Source organism: Lithobates pipiens, unplaced genomic scaffold, assembly GCF_037356315.1.
Source record: "Lithobates pipiens isolate NorthernLeopardFrog02 unplaced genomic scaffold, aLitPip1_a1.2 Scaffold_28, whole genome shotgun sequence".
Lineage (NCBI taxonomy): Eukaryota > Metazoa > Chordata > Amphibia > Anura > Ranidae > Lithobates > Lithobates pipiens.
In genome coordinates this window covers 215,535,390-215,556,349 of record NW_027507789.1, presented here as the reverse complement: position 1 = coordinate 215,556,349, position 20,960 = coordinate 215,535,390, and the positions used below count along the sequence as shown (strand labels likewise).

The 20,960-nt window shown below is 45.9% G+C and overlaps 1 protein-coding gene across 3 annotated transcripts in view; it reads left to right on the top strand.

The window, feature by feature from the left end:
• NFATC2 (nuclear factor of activated T cells 2) overlaps positions 1 to 20,960 on the top strand; it is a 177,397-nt gene that overhangs the window by 51,537 nt on the left and 104,900 nt on the right. For all 3 annotated transcript variants that reach the window (XM_077460532.1, XM_077460531.1, XM_077460533.1), the window contains exons 4-5: positions 13,489 to 13,691; positions 18,488 to 18,660. In XM_077460532.1, the coding sequence (XP_077316658.1) occupies positions 13,489 to 13,691; positions 18,488 to 18,660 (376 nt within the window). The remainder of the gene's footprint in view (positions 1 to 13,488; positions 13,692 to 18,487; positions 18,661 to 20,960) is intronic.

The following is a 20,960-nucleotide window of genomic DNA, read 5'->3' as shown; positions in this document are numbered from 1 at the left end:
TAAATTCTAGGTTTGCATGGGGCCTCAACCCTCCTCCCATATGACATCCAGCAGGATAGCATGCCGGCGCACGCCAATCACGAGTGCGGCGTGTCAGTCTGACACCCCGCATCTCCGAACGTGATAAGAAGCCTCTGTCAGAGGCTTCTTACCACGTGATCAGCTGTGACCAATCACAGCTGATCATCACGTGAACCAGGAAGTGCCAGTAAACGGCATTTCTCGGTTTGCATTGACAGGGAGAGCCAATCGGGGGGGGGGGGGGGGGGGTCTGTGCTGATAATCAGCACATTGATTATCAACACAGCCCCCTCCGATGTGCCACAGCACCTTTTAAAATGTGCCCATAAGCTGTCAGTCAGTGCCTCATAAAAACACAGCTCACAGTGCCAATCACTGCCCATATCCGTGCCCACACAATACCAGTCAGTGCCCATCTCAGTGCCCAGCAGTAAAACGTGTCAGTACCTCAACATCGGTGCTCCCCATCAGTGCCACCTGTCAGGGCCAATCAGTACCGGCTATCTACCAATCACAGCCGCCTGTCAGTGCCCATCACAGCCGCCTGTCAGTGCTCATCATCAGTGTCCATCAATTCTACGTATCAGTGCATCCTCATCAGTGCCCATCAGTGACATCTTATCAGTGCCGACTCATCAGTGCCCGTTAGTGAAGGAGAAAACAACATTTTATAACCAAAACAAAGAAAAATATATATTTTTTTTTTACATTTCTGTATTTTTTTAGTTTGTTTATCAAAAAAACGCAGAAGGGAAAGTTCTAGGAAACCATCAAGGGAAAGTTCTATTTGTGGGAAAAAAAATGATAAAAAATTTAGTTTGGGTACAGTGTAGCACGACCGCGCAATCGTCATTCAAAGTGCGACAGCGCTGAAAGCTGAAAATTGTCCTGGGCGGGAAGGGGCGAAAGTGCCCGGTATTGAAGTGGTTAAAAAGGCCTGGATTCATTTCTAAATGTACAGAATAGAACTGGGTACTGACGTTTATAGGTAAAGTTGATCCGGGGAAAATCCGATCGCCTTTCAGGGGCATCGGGAAGGTATTCTTTCCCCCTACTGGAGCAAATTGGATCGTACTTTTCCTGGTTTTTTTTTCACCTTCCTCTGGATCAACTGTGGGTATAGGATTGGGAATATGGAATTGTACGGGGGATTTTTTTTTGGGGGGGGGGGGGGGTTATTTATTTATTTATTTTTTGGTTGAACTGGATGGACTTGTGTCTTTTTTTTTTTTTTCAACCTAACTATGTAACTATAGTCTTCATCGGCTTTTGGAGTTTTGTTACTAAATGTAGAGCAAAGATGGAATCGGTGTTTTTAGCTGTATTTGTTGTTCATATGCCATTCGTGTTCTCCCTGTAATGATACTCCGCCAATGTCGGGTCATAAATCCAGAGACCTCTGAGATGTAAATGATTTTTAGGTACACACAGTGAGAACAGAACAGCAGCCCTTTAAGTCATAATGAAAAAAAAAAAAAAAAACATGATCTCCTTTAACTGCGTCCGTCAGACTTTCCTGCATGAAATATCCAGAGAGCAAATCTGTCTGTCTCCCTGATTCACAATAAGTTCTGTCTAGGGTAATGCCGGGATCATCTGGTGTCCGGTCTGTCCGGGGGTGACACTGCCCAATTCTGGGCCAGGACTTCATAAAATAGCAGACAGAAAACACGCCAAGGGGAATGAGTCCATACTTGGCAGACACAGAAAAGGTGTTCTTTTATGTTATGTCAGTGGAACATGTCAAGGAAAACAGCAAAAGTTCATCATTATAGCCAACTATCAGGTGAGAGGAGGGCGCCCGGGCACAGGATTATTGTACCAGGATGCTATATAACACTGCCTTCTTTGTCTTCTAGTTTTAAAGCGTAATTCAAACCCAAAAACGAAAACGTTCTTTTTTTTGCATTGCAGCCTACTACTCCTTGTACACTATATTACCAAAAGTATTGGGACGCCTGCCTTTACATGAACTTTAATGGCATCCCCCAGTCTTATTCCGTGTACACACGACCGGTTTTCCCGTTGGAATAAACTCTGAGCCCTTGTACACACGGTCGGAGATTCCGACAGGATGTGTCCTATCGGACCGTTTTGTCGGATAATCCAACTGTGTGTGGTCTCCATCGGACTGGATACTCCGACGGACCAAGTTTTCCAACTTGTCCATAAAATTTTCCGACAAAATGCTCGGATCGGACATACTCCGATCATGTGTAGCCTACTCCGACGGACAAAGTGCCACGCATGCTCAGATCAAATTCCTAGACCAAAGCTATTGGCTACTAGCCTGAACGTAGTCCCGTCGTAACGAAATAACGTCACCACGTTACGTACAATCGGATTTTCCGACATCTTTGTCCGACCGTCCAACAGTTTCGGACAAAATCCGTCTGACCAAATCCAACGGATTTGGTTGTCAGAATGTCCGACCGTGTGTGCAAGGGCTTATGGTTTCTCCGACGGAATTCCGCTGAAGCTGTCTTCCGTACACACGATCACACCAAATTCCGACCGTCAAGAACACGGTGACGTACAACGCGTAAGACGGGACTAGAAAAATGAAGTTCAATAGAGCTGAAGCTGTCTTGCGTACACACGATCACACCAAATTCCCACCGCCAAGAATACGGTGACGTACAACACGTAGGACGGGACTAGAAAAAGGATGCTCAATAGCCAGTAGCCAATAGCTTCCGTCTCCTACTTGCTTCAGAGCATGCGTCGTTTTTGGTTCGTCGGAACAGCATACAGACAAGCGGTTTTCCCGATAGGAATTGGTTCCGTCGGAAAAATATAGAACATGTTCTGTTTCTAGGTCCGTCAGAATTTTTCGAAGTAAAAAGTCAGATGGGGCATACACACGGTCGGAATATATGATGATAAGCTCCCATCTGACTTTTTCTGTCGGAAATTCCACTCGTGTGTACGGGGCTATAAGCCTCGTACACGCGATCGGATTGTTGGCCAACAAAGCGTCAGACTTTTGTCCGAATGGGCGCATGCCGGGAAGTTATCTTGCATACAAACGGTACACAATTGTCGGCCAACAAGCACGATCGTAGTGATGTACTACGTGGAATTTCAGCTCTTGAGTGCCACCCTTTGGACACCTTCTGCTAATGTTGTCTTTGGTGGGCACTGATTCCGAGCATGCATGTTTGTAGTTTGGACTTTTGTGTGACGGACTTGTGTACACACGATCGGAAAATCTGACAACAGAGCGTTGTCTGACGAAAATTTACCAGCCTGCCATCTAGGGTTGCCACCTTATCCCTTTAAACCCGAACACATATTAATTACACGGGTTCTGAGGCTAATTAAGGTGGTAATTAAACTCACTTGGTGCCTTATCTGCATTAAATTAGCCTCAGAACCCGTGTAACTCATATGTGTTTGGGATTAAAGGGATAAGGCGGCAACTCTACTGCCATCCAACATTTGTTGGGGGAAAGTTGGACAACAATTGTCTGATAAGGGTACTAACGGTTGGGATTTAGGCTAACAGTCTGTCATCACACAATTCCAAAACGTATGCAAATACGATTGTGTATACGATGCTTTAGTCCGTAGGGTTCAATATTGAGTTGGCCCACCCTTTGCTGCTATAAAAGCTTCAACTCTTCTGGGAAGGCCGTCCACAAGGTTTAGGAGTGTGTCTATGGGGAATGTTTGACCATTCTTCCAGAAGAGCATTTGTGAGGTCAAGCACTAATGTTGGACAAGAAGGCCTGGCTTGCAGGCTCTACTCTAATTCACCCTGAAGGTGTTCTATCAGGGTTGAGGTCAGGATTCTGTGCAGGCCAGTCAAGTCCCTGCACCCCAAACTCACTCATCCATGTCTTTATGGAACTTACTTTGTGCACTGGTCCAAATCATTTGGTGGAGGGGGGATTATGGTGTGGGGGGTTGTTTTTCCAGGGGTTGGGTTTGGCCCCTTAGTTCCAGCGAAGGAAACTTTTAGGCTCCATGCACACTGAAGCTCAAAAAAGCTATTTCTGGACGCCAGATTGCTGGCAGAAAACGCTGGTTGAAAAACCTGCTTTTAACAGCATTTTATACTAGCGTTAATGAGCGTTAATGAGCGTTTTACAGCGTTAGCGTTAATGGGCGTTTTTTATAAAAATACACAGAGGACACTCCAAAAATCCCACAATGCATTGAAAAATAGAATGCCGAACACTAATGAACGAGCGTTAATGAGCGTTAATGAGCGTTTGTCGTTTTTTGCCGCTGAAAAACGGCACTTTGAACGCGAATTTCTGGCGTTCAGAAAAAAGCCCATAAACTCCACTGCTCATTAAAGCTGAAAAACGTCCATGTGTGCATGGACACATAGGCTAACATAGAGTGGAGTTTATGGGCTTTTACAAAAAACGCCCAAACTCCAATAAACTGCAGTTTATCAGCTTCAGTGTGCATGGAGCCTAAGGCGTCAGCATACCAAAAGATTTTGGACAATTTCTTGATCTCAACTTTGTGGGAACAGTTTGGAGATGGCCCCTTCCTGTTCCAACATGACTGCCCACCAGTGCACAAAGCAAAGGTCTCATTAGCTCTGATTAGCCACAGTTGTCCTTGAACAGCAAGTAAGAAGAAATAGAGAAGTTAACAGGTGTCATCAGAACAGGAAGTTGGGAGGAATCAATCAATGGTGACAGCTGTTTATGGCGAGCCGTCCTCTCAGTCTGGGATTATTTTCTCCCACCTCTTGTGAGGTCAGGCTTCCCTGCACTACACCAAGCGGCAAAAAAAAAAAACCCCACAAAAAACATGACCGACCAGAAAGTATATCTGTATTTGGTTACACATGGATGGTATTGGTGAAGTATGATTAACTTATAAAGAAATAATCAACTGCTATTCAAAATTGGGGATTAAATACCTTATTTTACTGAACTGCAACTCCATTTATAATATTTGTATCATGTGTTTATTAATTTTTTTCTGGATGATTTTGGTTCTTTTTGTTCTTTTGGTTGATACTCTGTCTCTATCCTTTAAAATACACCGATGATAAAAATGATGGCCCCTTCATTTCTTTGTAAGGCCTCTTTCACACTAGGGCGTTGGCGGTAAAGCGCCGCTAATTTTAGCGGCGCTTTACCGTCGTTTCAGCGTACCGCTCCAGTGTGAAAGCCCTCCGGATTTCACACTGGAGTGAAAGGGGCCGGTTTTTTCAGGCGCTATTTTTAGGCATGTAGCGCCTGAAAACCGCCCCGGTGTGACAGGGGCCTACCGTGGGCAAACTTACAAAATCTGCAGGGGGTCACATATTTATTCCCCCCCCCTCACTGTACGTTGCCCTGTGTACAACATACACAACATTGGGTTGAACTGGATGGACTTGTGTCTTTTTTTTCAACCTGACTATGTAACATTGTGTTGGGGGGGGAAACACCAAGTCATCGTTTTCTTAAATTAAGATCCTTTTTGCTTTAAAAAATGTTCTGCAGTTTCTAAGATTTGTTCTTTTATATTTTATAGCTGAGATTTCCAGCTGTGGGGCGAGGAGTTTGTTGTTCAGATTATGATAGAAGAGTATGGCTGCCTTCTGAGTGTAGATCAGTGACGGGACCTCCGGCACTGCTGGGTCTGTGGTAGAGAGATCCGACCACAGCGCTGAGCTGTGTGCACGGCACTGGGGACTGTCTGCGGGAGCCTCGTCACTGAGACTTCTGCCATCACCCTCCTGACCTACATTATACCTTATACACTGCAAAACGTAACATGATTTATCTGGCTTTTTTGTGTGTTGTGTTTTTTTTTTTTTTTTTTTCCAAGCTAGTAATTACTCAGCATGATTCTAATGCTTTGCATTGAAGCCAGTCTCCAGGCAAACAGCTAAAACACAGCTGAAATGGATGTGAATTATGGTACCGATTTAAAGCTGGCCATACACCTATAGATTATCTGCAGATTTTCTACAGTTAAATGGAAAAAGGGGGAGCTTAATCCATCCACACAGTTTAGCAAACATGGAGAAATCTCTTGCACTTTTTCCATCCAACCATAGAAAATCTGCAGATAATCTATAGGTGTATGGCCAGTTTAAGACTCAGTTCACGCTGGTGTGATGCAGGAAACCCTGCGATTCCTGTGCAGGAAACCCTGCATCGCACCTGAATCGCAGGTGGTTCACATTCACATCTGCGAACCGCTGGGGGTGTCAATGTAAAGTTAATGACACCCCCCCCCCCCCCCCCAGATCGGTTGGCAGATCTATGAGGCTGGGTTCACACTGGTGCGATCACATAGGTCCCAACTATCCCTGATTTGGAGGGACTGTCCCTGATTTGGAGCAATGTCCCTCTGTCCCTCATCCCTCCTCATTTGGCCCTCATTTTGGTCTGATCTGTATATATAGAGGTATATAAAACGTACTTTTTATCTATCAAAGAGTGTTTCCCAGTGCTAAACCTTTCAACTGATTTCTAAATTCCAAAAGCCAATATAAAGGAATATTAGTGGTAAAAAAAAGCACTTGTGGGTTTTTTTTTTTTTTGTACAATTCTCCTTTAAGGGGGAGTGGCAGGGGGTGTGTCCTTTTGCCTGCATACTTTTGCTGGCAGGCGTCCCTCATTCCCATCTCAAAAAGTTGGGAGGTGTGCGATCACAGACATTGCTTGTGATTCGCACCACATTGCTGTGCACATCACATGCAAAGTCTGTGCGATGCAAATTCAGCCACATAAACTGGCTGAAATCGCATCGCGTTCGCGCCAAAATGGCACAGGACCCTTTTTTTGGTCTGCACTGGAATCCAGTGGCGGCTGGTGTCTTTTTTTTTTTGTTTTGGAGGGAGGAAAACAACCCAGCCCCCCCCCCGGCACCTCAAACCCCCAAACTGTCTTCCGGTCCACCGGCACTTACCCGATCGGAGCAGCGGCGGACATTGGGCTGCATCAGGCAGTGACTTCTGTGGTTTCTCCTCCTAGGCATCCAATAGGATAGCCTGTCCTTTCAGCCAATCAGATGACGGGTATCAGACTCGATTGGCCGGGAGGAGGATCAGTGTTCCAACAGCAAATATTCATTCGCTATGTTGTCACACAACTGGGTGGGCTTGGAGTGCAATGCTCTGCACCCCGAGCCCACCCTATTTTGAAGCCTTTTAGAGCCTCTTGATCTAATCAGGTGCTTTAAAAAAAAAAAACACCCCAGTCGCTGTAATTCATGCGCCCGGTGTCCTGAAAGAAGCAATCCAATCACCATGCAGAAAGATGGATGGTGCTTGTAATTCTCCTTCCAATGTGCTCCACCAAAAAAAGGTGTGTAAAATGCACCAACCATCAACGTAAAACACGCCTTATGTTATATCCAGCTCATTGGTCACCAGCCGTCAGGCGGATCCTGTAGCCCGAAAACTTCTCCAGATGGCTCCCTCTCACATATGATTCAAAAGATCGGACCCAGAAAAAGTATAAAGGATCATGGTGCAGTACTTTTATTAAAACTTTAACCAAAGATAAGAAATCTAACATGCGCACTTACATTTATCGGTGCTCTAACCAACATATACAGCCACACTGTGTGCCTTTCCGTGTATTCCAGAAGCGGCATGCGTTCCAACAGCCGAATATGGTGCCCGAGGTGAAACCGATAGTAACGTCAGGGATGGCATACGAAATGCATTGTGGCTGCGAGCCAGGCCTTCTCATCCAACATCAGTGCCTGACCACACAATTGTGCTTCTGGAAGAATGGTCAGACATTTCCATAGACGCACTCAGTGGCGGCCTGTAATGCAGGGTGCAGGGGCACCCCAATCCATAACCTACATGTGGGGCACCTGATGCATGAATTCCAATGTTGTTGTTGTTGTTGTTTTTTTTTGTTTTTTTTAAAAGCACCTGATTAGAGCCAGACGCTCTAATAGGCTTCAGAAAAGGATGGGCTCAGGTTCCTGAGCCCACCTATTTGTGTGACAATAGCAAATGAATACTCACTATTATCTTCTTGATTCTCCTCCTGGCCAATCAGGAAGTGGGTCCTGAGACCCATCACCCAATTGGCTGAGAGAAGAAGTGATCCTGATGGCCGCCGAGGAGGAGGGAGGAGACTCAGGGGAAGCCGTCGTTAAGCACAAGGAGGAGGAGATGCCACCTGGAGGAACCCCTGCCCCATGACCTAGATGGGGTAAGTGCGGGGCTGCTGACTGACCGACTGGAGGGGTTGCCTGTGACCCGACTGGGGTGGGGAGTTATTGGTTCTGGGTGGATTGTTTGTCGCCCCTCGTCTCCCCAAAAGAAAAATATACCACCAGCTGCTACTGGACACACTCCCAAACCTTGTGGAAGGCCTTCCCAGAAGAGCTGAAGCTGGGAACTTTACTGGCCTGCACAGAGTCCTAACTTTAACACCGATAGAACACCTTTGGGATGAATTAGTGTAGAGAATTCAAGCCAGGCCTTCTAGTCCAACATCAGTGCCTGAGATCACAAATGCACTTCTGGAAGAATGGTCAAACATTCCCATAGACACACTCCTAAACCTTGTGGACGGCCTTCCCAGAAGAGTTGAAGCTGTTATAGCTGCAAAGGGCGGAGCCAACTCAATATTGAACCATGCGGAATAAGACTGGGATCCATTAAAGTTCATGTGTGTGTGTAAAGGCAGGTGTCCCAATACTTTTGGTAATTTAGTTTATATTGGCCAACAATGCTCAAACCAGCCCAATAGGTCCGGTGTCAGTAATCCCTTAGTACAGTTACAACACCATGGTGTGAACAAGCCCTACAGATGTACAAGGCTTGACATCCTGTCATTCTTTCTAGAAATGATGTCTAGCTGCTGAGAAAGTGGTGAGTTGTGTCTGCAAGACCTAGCCCATCGCTTATCTGAACCTTCCCGAAAAACAGTTAGGACTGAATCTACTTTTATCAAGCATACTGGACCCACCAAAGTAGGGGATGTGAGAAGTGAGCAGGAGGATTGGCCTCCCCGGGTTCCCATACAAAGACCATGACAATGTCGGTTAGAGTCGGCCTTTAAAGTCCAAGGAAGGCAAGGGGAACTTTGGCTTTCGGAGGAGTACGGGGCAAGGTTGCCTTTATTTATTGGTTGATCTACAAAATATTTGACTGTAGTTCCTCTTTGAAAAATACACTGCAAATCATTGAGACAGAGCTCTATTTTTTTTTTTTTTTTTTTATTTGTTTAGCGCAGGCGATTATCACAAAATATTTCCATAATTTGATGAAATTGTTTTCATAAACGAAGTCTAGCCTTCTCTCTGCCTTAGCCTGGTCCATTGTGGGTGTGTGTAGACGTCAGAAGATGCAAATAAGGGAACATCTGCCTCCTGCATACACATAATCGTAATCCGGGCATCTGCTTGAACATACGGTATTTCACATGGTCTGTGTTTTTGGAGGTCAGATTGTATTATACCAAGGGGAAAAAAAAAACAGCCGCTTCTTATATTCTATAGCAGCTTTGACCTTCATTTGAAACTCCGGGATTTAGCTAGTACCACTACACGCTGGCAAGGTGCACAGGTATTTGTCGCCCACAACAGGTTGAGAATTTTTCATACTATCAAATACTTTCTTAACATAACAGGTCTGAATTGGAAAGCAAGTCATTTTGAGGGCAACCCCAAACTAAAATTATATATATATATTTTTTTTTAATGGGCACCAGTAAGCCCTTGTACACACGGTCGAAGAATTCGTTGGAATGTGTCCTATCGGACCGTGTTGTCGGATAATCCGACTGTGTGTGGTATGCATCGGACTGATTCCGTCGGAATATCTGTCTGACCCAATTTTCCAACTTGTTGGAAATATTTTCGGACCAACTGGTTCGATCGGACATACTCCGATCATGTGTAGAGAATTCCGATCGGACCAAGTGCCACGCATGCTCAGATCAAATTCCTACATCAAAGCTATTGGCTACTAGCCTGAACGTAGTCCCATCGTAACGAAATTACATCATCACGTTCTGAATGATCGGATTTTTCGACAACTTAGTCCGACCGTGTATATGCAACAGTTTCGGACAAGATCCGACGGGCAAAATCCGACGGATTTGGTTGTCGAAATCTCCGACCGTGTGTACAGGGGCTAAGTTGTGATTTCTATCTTAGTGGGCGTGGTGTGGTGGTCGAGCAAGGCCCGAAACATGCGGTCCAAAAGAGCTGGCTAACAATATCAAGTGTAGCTCAGGGTTTCCACCAGAAGATGAAAGAGGAGGGAGATGGGAGAACCCTCATAGTGTAGTAGATTGCTTCAAAAGTCAATACGATGTTTCACTCAAAAAAATAATTCCACAGTGGGAGGAACAGAAAAGAGAGGCCAATGCGGAGACGAGATTCATATTTGGTGGTCCTGCCCACGATTGGTGGGATTCTGGTCTAGGGTCTATGGCCTTGTTTCAACCCTTTTTCATGTACCCTTCCACAAAGACACCCGGCATGCATTACTCCCCTGCCCCCTCCCGGGCCTTTTCTCCTACCAAAAAAAGCTGGCCACCTAGCTCTTCATTGCCGCAAAACGCGCTATTGCTAGAGCTTGGCGGAAGCCCTCGGTTGGTATTGCAGAGGTGAAGAGCATTTTGACCACCCTCATGCTACATGAGTAGATGACCAGTGTACTTTATGACCCTCAAAGTGCGTAATCCATGGTTGTCCTATGTTCTCTCCGGCCTGCCCCCAACCAGCTTAGGTATTTCGGACCGTTCTAATATACCACCCAACCTGCAGGCCCCATGCTCTTTCTTTGTCTAAAGTCTACACCTCCTCCCTTTTTCCATTCTTGCCTTGTCTGTTTCTACTTTTCTCCCTTCTGGCCTAATTCCATATCTTCTTTCTCTCTATCCTTTCTTTCGCTTTTGCTCTCTCCACTTCACCCTCCCCCACTACGTCCCTCCCCATCCCACCTCACCACCCCCTCTTTTTGTTTTGTTTGTTTATTCATTTTGATTTGTCTGTTAGTCTTACCATGTCTTGGACCTCCGAGGCCAGTTATTCATTCCCACTTCCAGAAACCGTCGTCAGATGCTTCTGCTATTTGTCTTTTACATGCCTGGGGTAATGCCCAAGTAGAGGCTGTTTATTGCAATTTGCTAAATACCACCTTACCTATTTAAATAACTCAGACCAGACATACTTTCTTGGGTTTAAATGGCCATGGCAGCCCTTTTATTACAATAACCAACCATGAAAGATCACTTTATTACATAATATAAGCGGTAATAAACAAAAAAACATACCATAACCTCTCATACTGAATGTAACTGCTTGCTTCTATGTCTTAGAATTTTTGAAGGCACCCTTGACTGACCACCTAGCTGTATCTGTCACCACCTTGCCTTTCCACGCCCCCCAGCCGCAACTTACACCAGGGGGTGAACAATTGATTGGCAACTTCTCCAGCCAATACAGCTAACTGCCTTAACATGTATTACTTCCACCCTTATTAGGGCAGGTGCACCCATACCAGAGATGGGCCCAACCCATCGTTCACTAAAGAATGTGACCATCCCCACCTTCAAAAACCCTACGACTTCTCCTGTCCGATGCTGTCCCCTGGTCCAACTGATGTTAGAGTGCCACCTCCCACCTAGGAACCCTTAGGACCATACCCTGTCTTATCCTGCCCTACCCTAACCTCCACCAATGAGGTAAGACCTCATAATTCTTCCTCCTATTAACCAATGTTAAATTAACCCCTACCTGACTATAGCCTCTCTAGATCAGTGATTCTCAACCAGGGTTCCGTGGAACCCTAGGGTTCTTCCAGAGGTTGCTAGGGGTTCCTTCAGAACTTCCTTCTGAGACTGGATAACTATTTCAAGGGTTCCTCTGTGTTGAAAAGGTTGAGAAAGGCTGCTCTAGACAATCCCCATCATGTAGGCCTTCTGCTTATGCTGTGCCTGAGCTCCCAGCCTGTACTTTCTGAAAAAGTATGTTTATTTACGTGAAAAGTGATGATTTGTTGCCCTGTGTGGGACCATTTTGCTTTTCTTTTCTTCAGGCCTGTATTTTGGCATTGGCTTACTCAAAAATTATTGTACCAGAAAATAAATCACTGCTGAGGCACCCAAAAGAAAGGAAAAACATGCAACCTTCCGAATTTGCAAGTAGGGAAAATCTGTCTCCACGCAGGAAAGAGCCTCGGGTGTTCCCAGCCTGGGTCCTCTCTGGGATTCTCAGGCCAATGCAAGAAGTCTGTTGTGGTCCACCAACAGGTTCTTTTTTTCAGACTTTTGCACACAACTGACTTTTTGTAAGCATCATATTTCACTTGGGAACTCTTGTGGTGGGATTTCCACCGGCAGGCATGTACTGGCCATTGGGACTACCAGGAGTTTCCCGGTGGGCCGATGGCTCAGTGGGCCACTCTGATGTAAGGGGGCTGGTGATGGGACACTCTGATGTAAGGGGGCTGCTGATGGGACACTCTGATGTCAGGGGGTTCTGATGGGACACTCTAATGTAAGGGGGTTCTGATGGGACACTCTGATGTAAGGGGGTGCTGATGGGACACTCTGATGTAAGGGGGTGCTGATGGGACACTCTGATGTAAGGGGGTGCTGATGGGACACTCTGATGTAAGGGGGCTGGTGATGGGACACTCTGTTGTAAGGGGGCTGGTGATGGGACACTCTGTTGTAAGGGGGCTGGTGATGGGACACTCTGTTGTAAGGGGGCTGGTGATGGGACACTCTGTTGTAAGGGGGCTGGTGATGGGACACTCTGTTGTAAGGGGGCTGGTGATGGGACACTCTGATGCAAGGGAGTGCTGATGGGACAAAATGTAAGTGGGCCGGTCTGGATCAAGTCCAGGGCCAAATTTCTGTCCCAGTTCAGCCCTGTCCACCGGGGAACTGTAACAAATGTATTGAAGCCTCCATTTATACATTTATTCTGAATGATGAAGTATCCTTCAAGGGGTGTAAGACTCTTGCCAGTTACTGGAGTAGGGGGCAGGACATAATTTAACTTGCAAGCCACAATCCAAAGCTGAAATATCCGTTTTGGGCAGTCACTCTTTAATTGGTTGCTCATCAACACGTTTCGTCTCTCCTGCATTTCTCAATATACATCAATGTGTGTAAGATTCTTGGTCCCCTGCTTTGCTCTGTGGTTCCTCCCATTGGTCCCTTCGCCAGTGGTGCTATAAGTCTGGGTTCACATATGTGCGAATTGGATACATTTTTACCCACATCCAATTTGCATAACGTGAATGTGGCCGGCTCTCAAAGGTGCCGGTTCACACATGTCCGGGGGGGCCACAGTGCGTTTTTGAAAAGGGTTCTGTGCGTTTTTTGGGTCTGGTTCAGGTGCGAATTTGGGGCAAAAATTCACACCTGAATCGCACCTGAACCGGTGAACGGAAACTCGCTGGACTTCGGACTACAAACCACAGCCGGACATGTGTGAACCCAGCCTAAAGGTTTCTATTTTGGATGTATTTTGGTTATTAACAGTATTTTGATTATTGTTATGTTGTTTCCGCAGCTTCATGGCTACATGGAGAACAAGCCCCTGGGTCTGCAGATCTTTATTGGTACAGCTGATGAAAGGATCCTCAAACCCCATGCCTTCTACCAGGTTCACCGCATTACAGGCAAAACGGTGACCACCACCAGCTATGAGAAGATCATAGGACATACCAAAGTTCTGGAGATCCCTCTGGAGCCCAAGAGCAACATGAGAGCAAAGTAAGTACAAACTGGATTTGGGGTACAGTCAGGAAATAATGTTAGGAACAGAAAGATTATTGAGGGTGATTTTATTGTAGATGACCTAATAAGCCCCACGACTGAGCTGAGCAAAATCACGTACCTGTACGTGATTTTGAGCATGTGATCTGGGGGCGAGCCGCTCCCGCTGTGATTGGACATAGCGGGAGCCAAACAGTGGTTCCGGCAGCTGCCGGGACCCACCGATCGTTCAGAGTAAAGGCAGAACAGCGGTCTGCCTGTGTAAATAAGACAGATCGCCGTTCTGTGAGGTAGGAAAAGAGAGATCTTGTGTTTCTACTAAGCAGAAACACTGATCTCTCTTTTCGTCCAGTGTATCCACTCCCCCCACAGTTAGAAAGCACTCCCTAGGAGCACGCTTAACCCTTTGATCTCCCCTGGTGTTAACCCCTTCACTGCCAGTGTAATTTATACAGTGACTGTGCATTGGTCCCCAAAAAGTGTCAGATTTCTCCACTGCAATGTCGCTCTAAAAATCGCTGATTGCCGCCATTACTAGTAAAAACAATAAAAAAAATCCATAAATCTATCTCATAGTTGGTAGACGCGATAACTTTTTCGCAAACCAATCAATATACGCTTATTATGATTTTTTTTTTTGGCAAAAATATGTAGCAGAATAAATATTGACCAAAATTTATGAAGACTTTTATTTATTTTTTTTACATTTTTTTTTTTTTTATTGGATGTTTTATAGCAGAAAGTAAAAAAAAATGATATATTTTTTTAAAATGTTGATCTTTTTTTGTTTATAGCGCAAAAAAAATAAAAACCGCAGAGGTGATCAAATACCACCAAAAGAAAGCTCTATTTGTGGGGAAAAAGGGACATTAATTATATTTGGGTACAACGTCGCACGACCGCGCAAATTGTGAACAAGGTCACTCCACAACACTCAGGCGTCAGATGGCGGCCACAGTTAAATCAAGTCCTCAATCCCTTTTGGCTGATGTGGCCAGCGGCCCCAGCGATCACAGTAGTAGTGTTATAACCCCAGAATGGCATGGTGGAAAGTAGAGGCGCTATAGTGTATTAACTTTTATAAAAACTCTTTAATCGGTTAAAAAGATACTCGTAAAGCTCATAATAGGAACAGCGCGTTAAAAAGTGAAAGCACGCCGCTCGGCTGAGTGAACGTGCAAAAATGACATCACAGCCAAGGTCCCGCCCGACTAGTTTCGTCACACCGGACGGCTTCAGGGGACTCTGATGAAAATGTATTTATAATATAAATTGTATTTTTGAAAGTCGTCCACATCACACACATCATTTGAAATGACGAGTGCCAAGGCGTGGGTGTATTTTCCCACAGCACAAATAGCTCATCATAAAATCATGGTTACAGCGAGTAAAAATGAGCGGACTCCAAGTCACTGGGATTTTCCTCCGATTGCATTTTTTTAATTTTGTTTTAACCCATTGCAGGAAAACTGTAAACTTCAGTCTTCCAAAGAATAAACTTATAGACACGGGGCATAAACAGTAAAAATAAATGATTTAAAATGTAGCTTAGGGTTTAATTTCCTTCTGAATGGTTGGGTCATGTGATGCAGTGCATCTGATCCATAAATAAAAAAATTCTGATCTGTGGAAGTGTGCTAGAAGGTATTCAGCTTCTGCTGTCACTGTAGTTTCCTGGGCTACTTTTCCCAGCAGTCTTTGCAGATAGTTAACCACGTGAGCCTGCATCCGTTCTCCCTTGCACACTGAGTTGTGAAGAACAACAGTGCTGTTCATGTAAATGTTAAGACTACTGGAGTCAGTCGGTAAGCAGGATTTTATTAGGCTAGATCAGTGGTCTCCAAACTGTGGCCCTGGGGGTCTATTGTGGCCCTTTGCTTGCTTTCATCCAGCCCTTGGGGTATTATTTTATCCACTTATAAACACACTAGGGCATCATTTCTCCCTCCGCTGACACCAGTGAGGGGGCACATTTCCTCCCAATGACACCAACAATGGTGCAGAATTCCTCCCAATGACCTAATGACCCAATTCCACCAACAATTGGGCCCAATTACACCACTAATGGGGCACAATTCCTCCTACTGACAACAACAATGGTGCACAATTCCTCCCAATGACCCAATTCCACCAACAGTTGGGCCCAATGACACCACTGATGGTGCACAATTCTTCCTAATAACCCAATGCCACCAACAATTGAGCCCAATGCCACCAACAATTGAGCCCAATGCCACCAATGATGGGCACAATTCCTCCTACTGACAACTACAACAATGCACAATTCCTCCTAATGACCCACTGCCACCAACAATTGGGCCCAATGACACCACTGACTGGGCACAATTCCTCCTACTGACAACAACAATGGTGCACAATTCCTCCTAATGATCCAATGACATCACTGATGGGGCACAATGCCTCCTACTGACACCAGCAATGAGGCACAATTTACCCGAAAGACACCAACAATTGGGCCCAGTAACATCGACAATGGGCACAATTCCTCCCAAATTCTCCAACAGTTGGACCCGATGACACCAGTGACTGGGCCTGAATCCTTGCAATTACACCAACTTTGGGCAACAATTCCTCCTACTGACACCAAAGATGGGGCATTTGTTTTTTTTCCTGCTGACACTGGGATCTTTTCTACTCCCAATGGCTACAGTCCGCTGCCCCCCCCCCCCCCCCCTCAAAGTCTGATGGACAGTAAACTGGCCCCTTGTTTGGAAAGTTTGGAGGCCTCTGGGCTAGATAGCCAGCAGTATTAGATATTTCATCAAGCTGAGTTGCTCTACAAAGGTAGCAGTTTATCCATTGAGCCACATCTTTAATCACTTTTTGGGACTTCTTGTCCTTAGTCTGCTTGTCTTCGGCAAACTATTTGTGGGATTTCTTGTGCATCATCTTTAGAAGAGACTTCCTTTTGAGACGACAGCCATGCAGACCAATTTGATGCTGTGTGCGGCGTATGGTCTGAGCACTGACAGGCTGACCTCCCACCCCCCCCCACCCCTTCAACCTCTACAGCAATGCTGGCAGCACTCATACGTCTATTTCCCAAAGACAACCTCCGGATATGACGCTGGGCACGTGCACTCAACTTCTTTTGTCGACCATGGGGAGGCCTGTTCCACTCAGAACAGGCCTCGCCATGGCTGGTTCAGGAGGAACTGCGCCAGATTTTGAATGTATGGGCAGGCTGATCGATCAACTTGGGTACATTCAGCCTGCCCATACATGGTTTGAATCTTGGCCAGTTCCTGCTGAACCGGCCAATGCTCAGCATATGGCAGCCCATACATTTTTCTTTCTTTCTTTCATACATTCCACAACATGGTTCAGATCTTAAATAAGCAGTTCGCTCATTTTCTCTTTCTGTGTAAATGTCACATTGGCTGTTGGTTGTTTTCTGTAGTAGTCGGTATTTTGCAGGAAATAGTTTTTTTGTTTTTTGTGGTCGAGTTTTCCAGCTCTTATCACAACATCCTCCCTCCGTAGATCTGCTCGTCTGTATTTAAAGTGGCATTAGACCCAAAAGTAAAATTGATGATATTTCAGCTAAACAGTTCTTAGATGAGGTGGCTGCATTCGTCCGATCTGACCAGCAAGTCTGTTATTTTTCTACTTCCTTAAAGGGGTTCATGTTTTTTCACCTCTATGCTTTAAGGTGAAAATACCCCATGGCAGTCAACGCCCCCCCCCCCCCCGTTTTACTTAGCTGAGCCCCCTCATCTCCTCGCCGGGGTGGATGCGCTCACCCTCTCTCCACGGAGTCCCGGCACTTGATTGGATAGATTGATAGCAGCTGCCGTCAATCAAATCCAGTGACGTGGGGGCGGGGCTGGCATTCATGTCTGTGGACGCAAACGCTGGATTCGGGAGTGCACACGCAAGGTAACCCCCTCGGGAGAGCGCTTCTCCTAGGGGGTTATCTGATAAGAGGAGGAGCCGCGAGAGCCGCTGGGGGACCCCCAGAAGAGGAGGTTTGGGGGCCACTCTGTGCAAAACAAACTGCACAGTGGAGGCAAGTATGATATGTTTGTTATTTAAAAGAAATAAAAAAACAATCCTTTACAATCACTTTAAGCCTCGTACACACAAGCGGATTATCAGGTGGCACCGGCCAGTTTCACTGACACCAATGATGTGGCACTAGTCTTCCCACTGACACTAATGATGGGGCACTATTACTGGGCCCCAGGACAATAGGCGATTATGGGGCCCCCAGGAAATAGATTTTTTTTTTTTTTTTTTTAAACACAGATTTTTACATACTGTCCCTGGTTTTATTGAGGCTGGCAACCCTGATGGGGCCCCTTAGTGGCATGGGGCCCTCGGGCAGTGCCCGAGTGCCTGAATGGCCAGTCCGCCCCTGCTGACGCCAGCGATGGGGCGCTATTGCTGACGCCAGCGATGGGGCGCTATTGCTGACGCCAGATCACTGGTCATAGGTGGAACAGCTGTGACATTAGTGAGCCAAGTCCTGTCTCTACCAGTATGGCCGCCTCCAATCAGAAATACAATGCAGAACAAGGCATTATAAGTCAGTAATATGGAAACGATCGGTAATTTGCCTTCCACAGTCCAGGACCTGCGGCAAGCAGAAGTTCTCATGTAGTCATCCGGTGTGTAAATAATTCTCAGCGGTAAGTTTACAGCGCAATATACGTGTTTTATTTTCTAGTAATCAGCGTTGTATGGGGAGAGTACGATTCAGTGTATAATGTCACCGGTGGATTCTCTCTGCTCAGCTGACCGTGTGATTTTTCTCTGTTCTCTGATGACAGTATCGATTGTGCCGGAATCTTGAAGTTAAAAAATGCAGATATTGAACTGAGGAAAGGTGAGACGGACATCGGAAGGAAGAACACCAGAGTGCGCCTCGTCTTCCGAGTCCACATCCCAGAGGCCAGCGGGAGGATCGTTTCCCTGCAAGTGGCGTCCAATCCGATCGAATGCTGTGAGTGACCTTATTAATTCCTTTATGAAAAGTGTTCTAAATATTTTGGCTTCATCATTTCGCTGGGCTGTGATGTACCTTCTGAAGCATTTGGACTAAACTCCTAATCTTCGTGTTTAATCCAAGTCAGTTGGGAAATTAGTTAGGATCCAAACTGATCCCAACTAATTACCGTATTTATCAGTGTATAACATGCACCCCAATTTAACAGAGAAGTTTCAGGGAAAAAAACTTTTTTGTGTGCCCATCTGCAGCCTGTTGCGCGCCCATCTGCAGCCTGTTGCGCGCCCATCTGCAGCCTGTTGCGCGCCCATCTGCAGCCTGTTGCGCGCCCATCTTCAGCCTGTTGCGCGCCCATCTGCAGCCTGTTGCGCGCCCATCTTCAGCCTTCTGTGCGCTCATCTGCCCCCTCAATGCAGCTCACCATATCTGAGATGAAATCACTGAGCCATCATCTGTTTCCTCGGCTCTCAGTCAGCAGTCACACATACACAGTACCGCCTCCGCCATCGGCATTGGACCAGCTTCTGTGATAGACAGAACACTGGACCAATGCCGGTGGCAGAGGCAGGACTGTGTGTCGGAGAGCCGAGTGGAGAGGAGATGACGGCTCGGTGATTTCCCGCGGGACTCGTCCCCCTCCGAGGTACGCTGCCAGTGTATAACACGCACCCGCGATTTTCCCCCTATTTTCAGGGGAAAAAAGTGCATGTTATACGCCGATAAATACGGTACCTTAAGCGGAGCTCTACTCAAAAGGGGAAGCTCCGCTTGTTTACATTCCCCCTAGCCCCCCAGCCCTCCTCGCCTGCCACATTTGCCACCCTTTTGGGGGGGATCAGGTACCTGGTTTTTGGTAGATACCCATCCCCCAGTTCCTTCCCCCATTCACCAAGCGCGGCGCACTTCGCGCACGTGCAGTAGGGAACTGGCTGTGAACCCGCAAGGCTTCACTGCCGGTTTCCCCTTAGAAGGGATGGCAGCAGGAGCACCCAAGAGCCGACTGAAAAATCGTCTTGGGTGCTGACATCGCGGGATCCTCCGGACAGGTAAGTATCCTAATATTAAAAGTCAGCAGCTACAGTAAATAGTAGTTACTGACTTTTTAACATTTTTTATAGCACTAATCGCTGTATAAATGCCAATGGTCCTAAAAATGTATCAAAAGTGTCCGATGTGTCCGCCATAATGTCGCAGTCCTGATAAAAATCTCAGATCGCCACTATTACTAGCAAGAAAATAAATAATAATAATAAAAATGCTATAAATCTATCCCCTATTTTGTAGACACCAGACCTTTTGCGCAAAGCAATTAATATACGCTTATTTTATTTTTTTTATTTATTTATTTATTTTCTTTACCAAAAATATGTAGAAGAATACATATTGGCCTAAGGTGAGAAAAAAAAATGCTTTAAAAAAATGGGGATATTTATTATAGCAAAAAGTACAAAATAATGTTTTTGTTTTTTTTTGTTTGTCTTTTTCCCCAAAATTGTCGCTCTTTTTTTTGTTTATAGCGCAAAAAATAAAAACCGCAGAGGTCGATCAAATACCACCAAAAGAAATCTCTATTTGTGGGGAAAAAAAAGAACGTCAGTTTTGTTTGGGTGCAGCGTCGCACGACCGCGCATTTGTCAGTTAAAGCGACGCAGTGCCGAATTGCAAAAAATGCCCCGGTCATTCGGCAGCCAAATCTTCCGGGGCTGAAGTGGTTAAGCCTAAACAGCCAACCAATCCGTATTCTTGGGAGAGACACAGCAGTGGCAGTTCTCCTTTTAGACCCCCGGTGCCCGAACTGCGGCCCTGGTATATTATGATACAGGATTTATATAGTGCCAACAGTTTGCACATTGCTTTACAAAATGAGGCCCCCCCCCCCTCCCCGGACATCACCAAAGGGCCACACATAATGTTCAATATATGTAATGCTTGAGAAGACTGTCAGAAACTTCAGACCTATTGGAGGAGATGAGGGTCTGGATACATTGCTGGCTGGGGAGAGAAGACAAAACTGCAGAAAACGAGCATTACATATATTAGACATTATGTGTGGCCCTTTGGTCATGTCCCGGGGGCCCGCATTTGAGGCCCCCCTTTTAGCTCATGAGTTGACAAACACTGTCTTGGTCCCAGTTCACACTGATGTGGTGCAAGGAACCGCATGCGATTGGGAGAGGAATCGCACCGCATTCCTGTTCAAATCGCATGCGATTCCTTGCAGTGCAGCTTGAGCCTATTCATTTTATATGGCTCAAATCGCACCGCACCGGCATGAAAAAGAGGTGCATGCAGCTTTT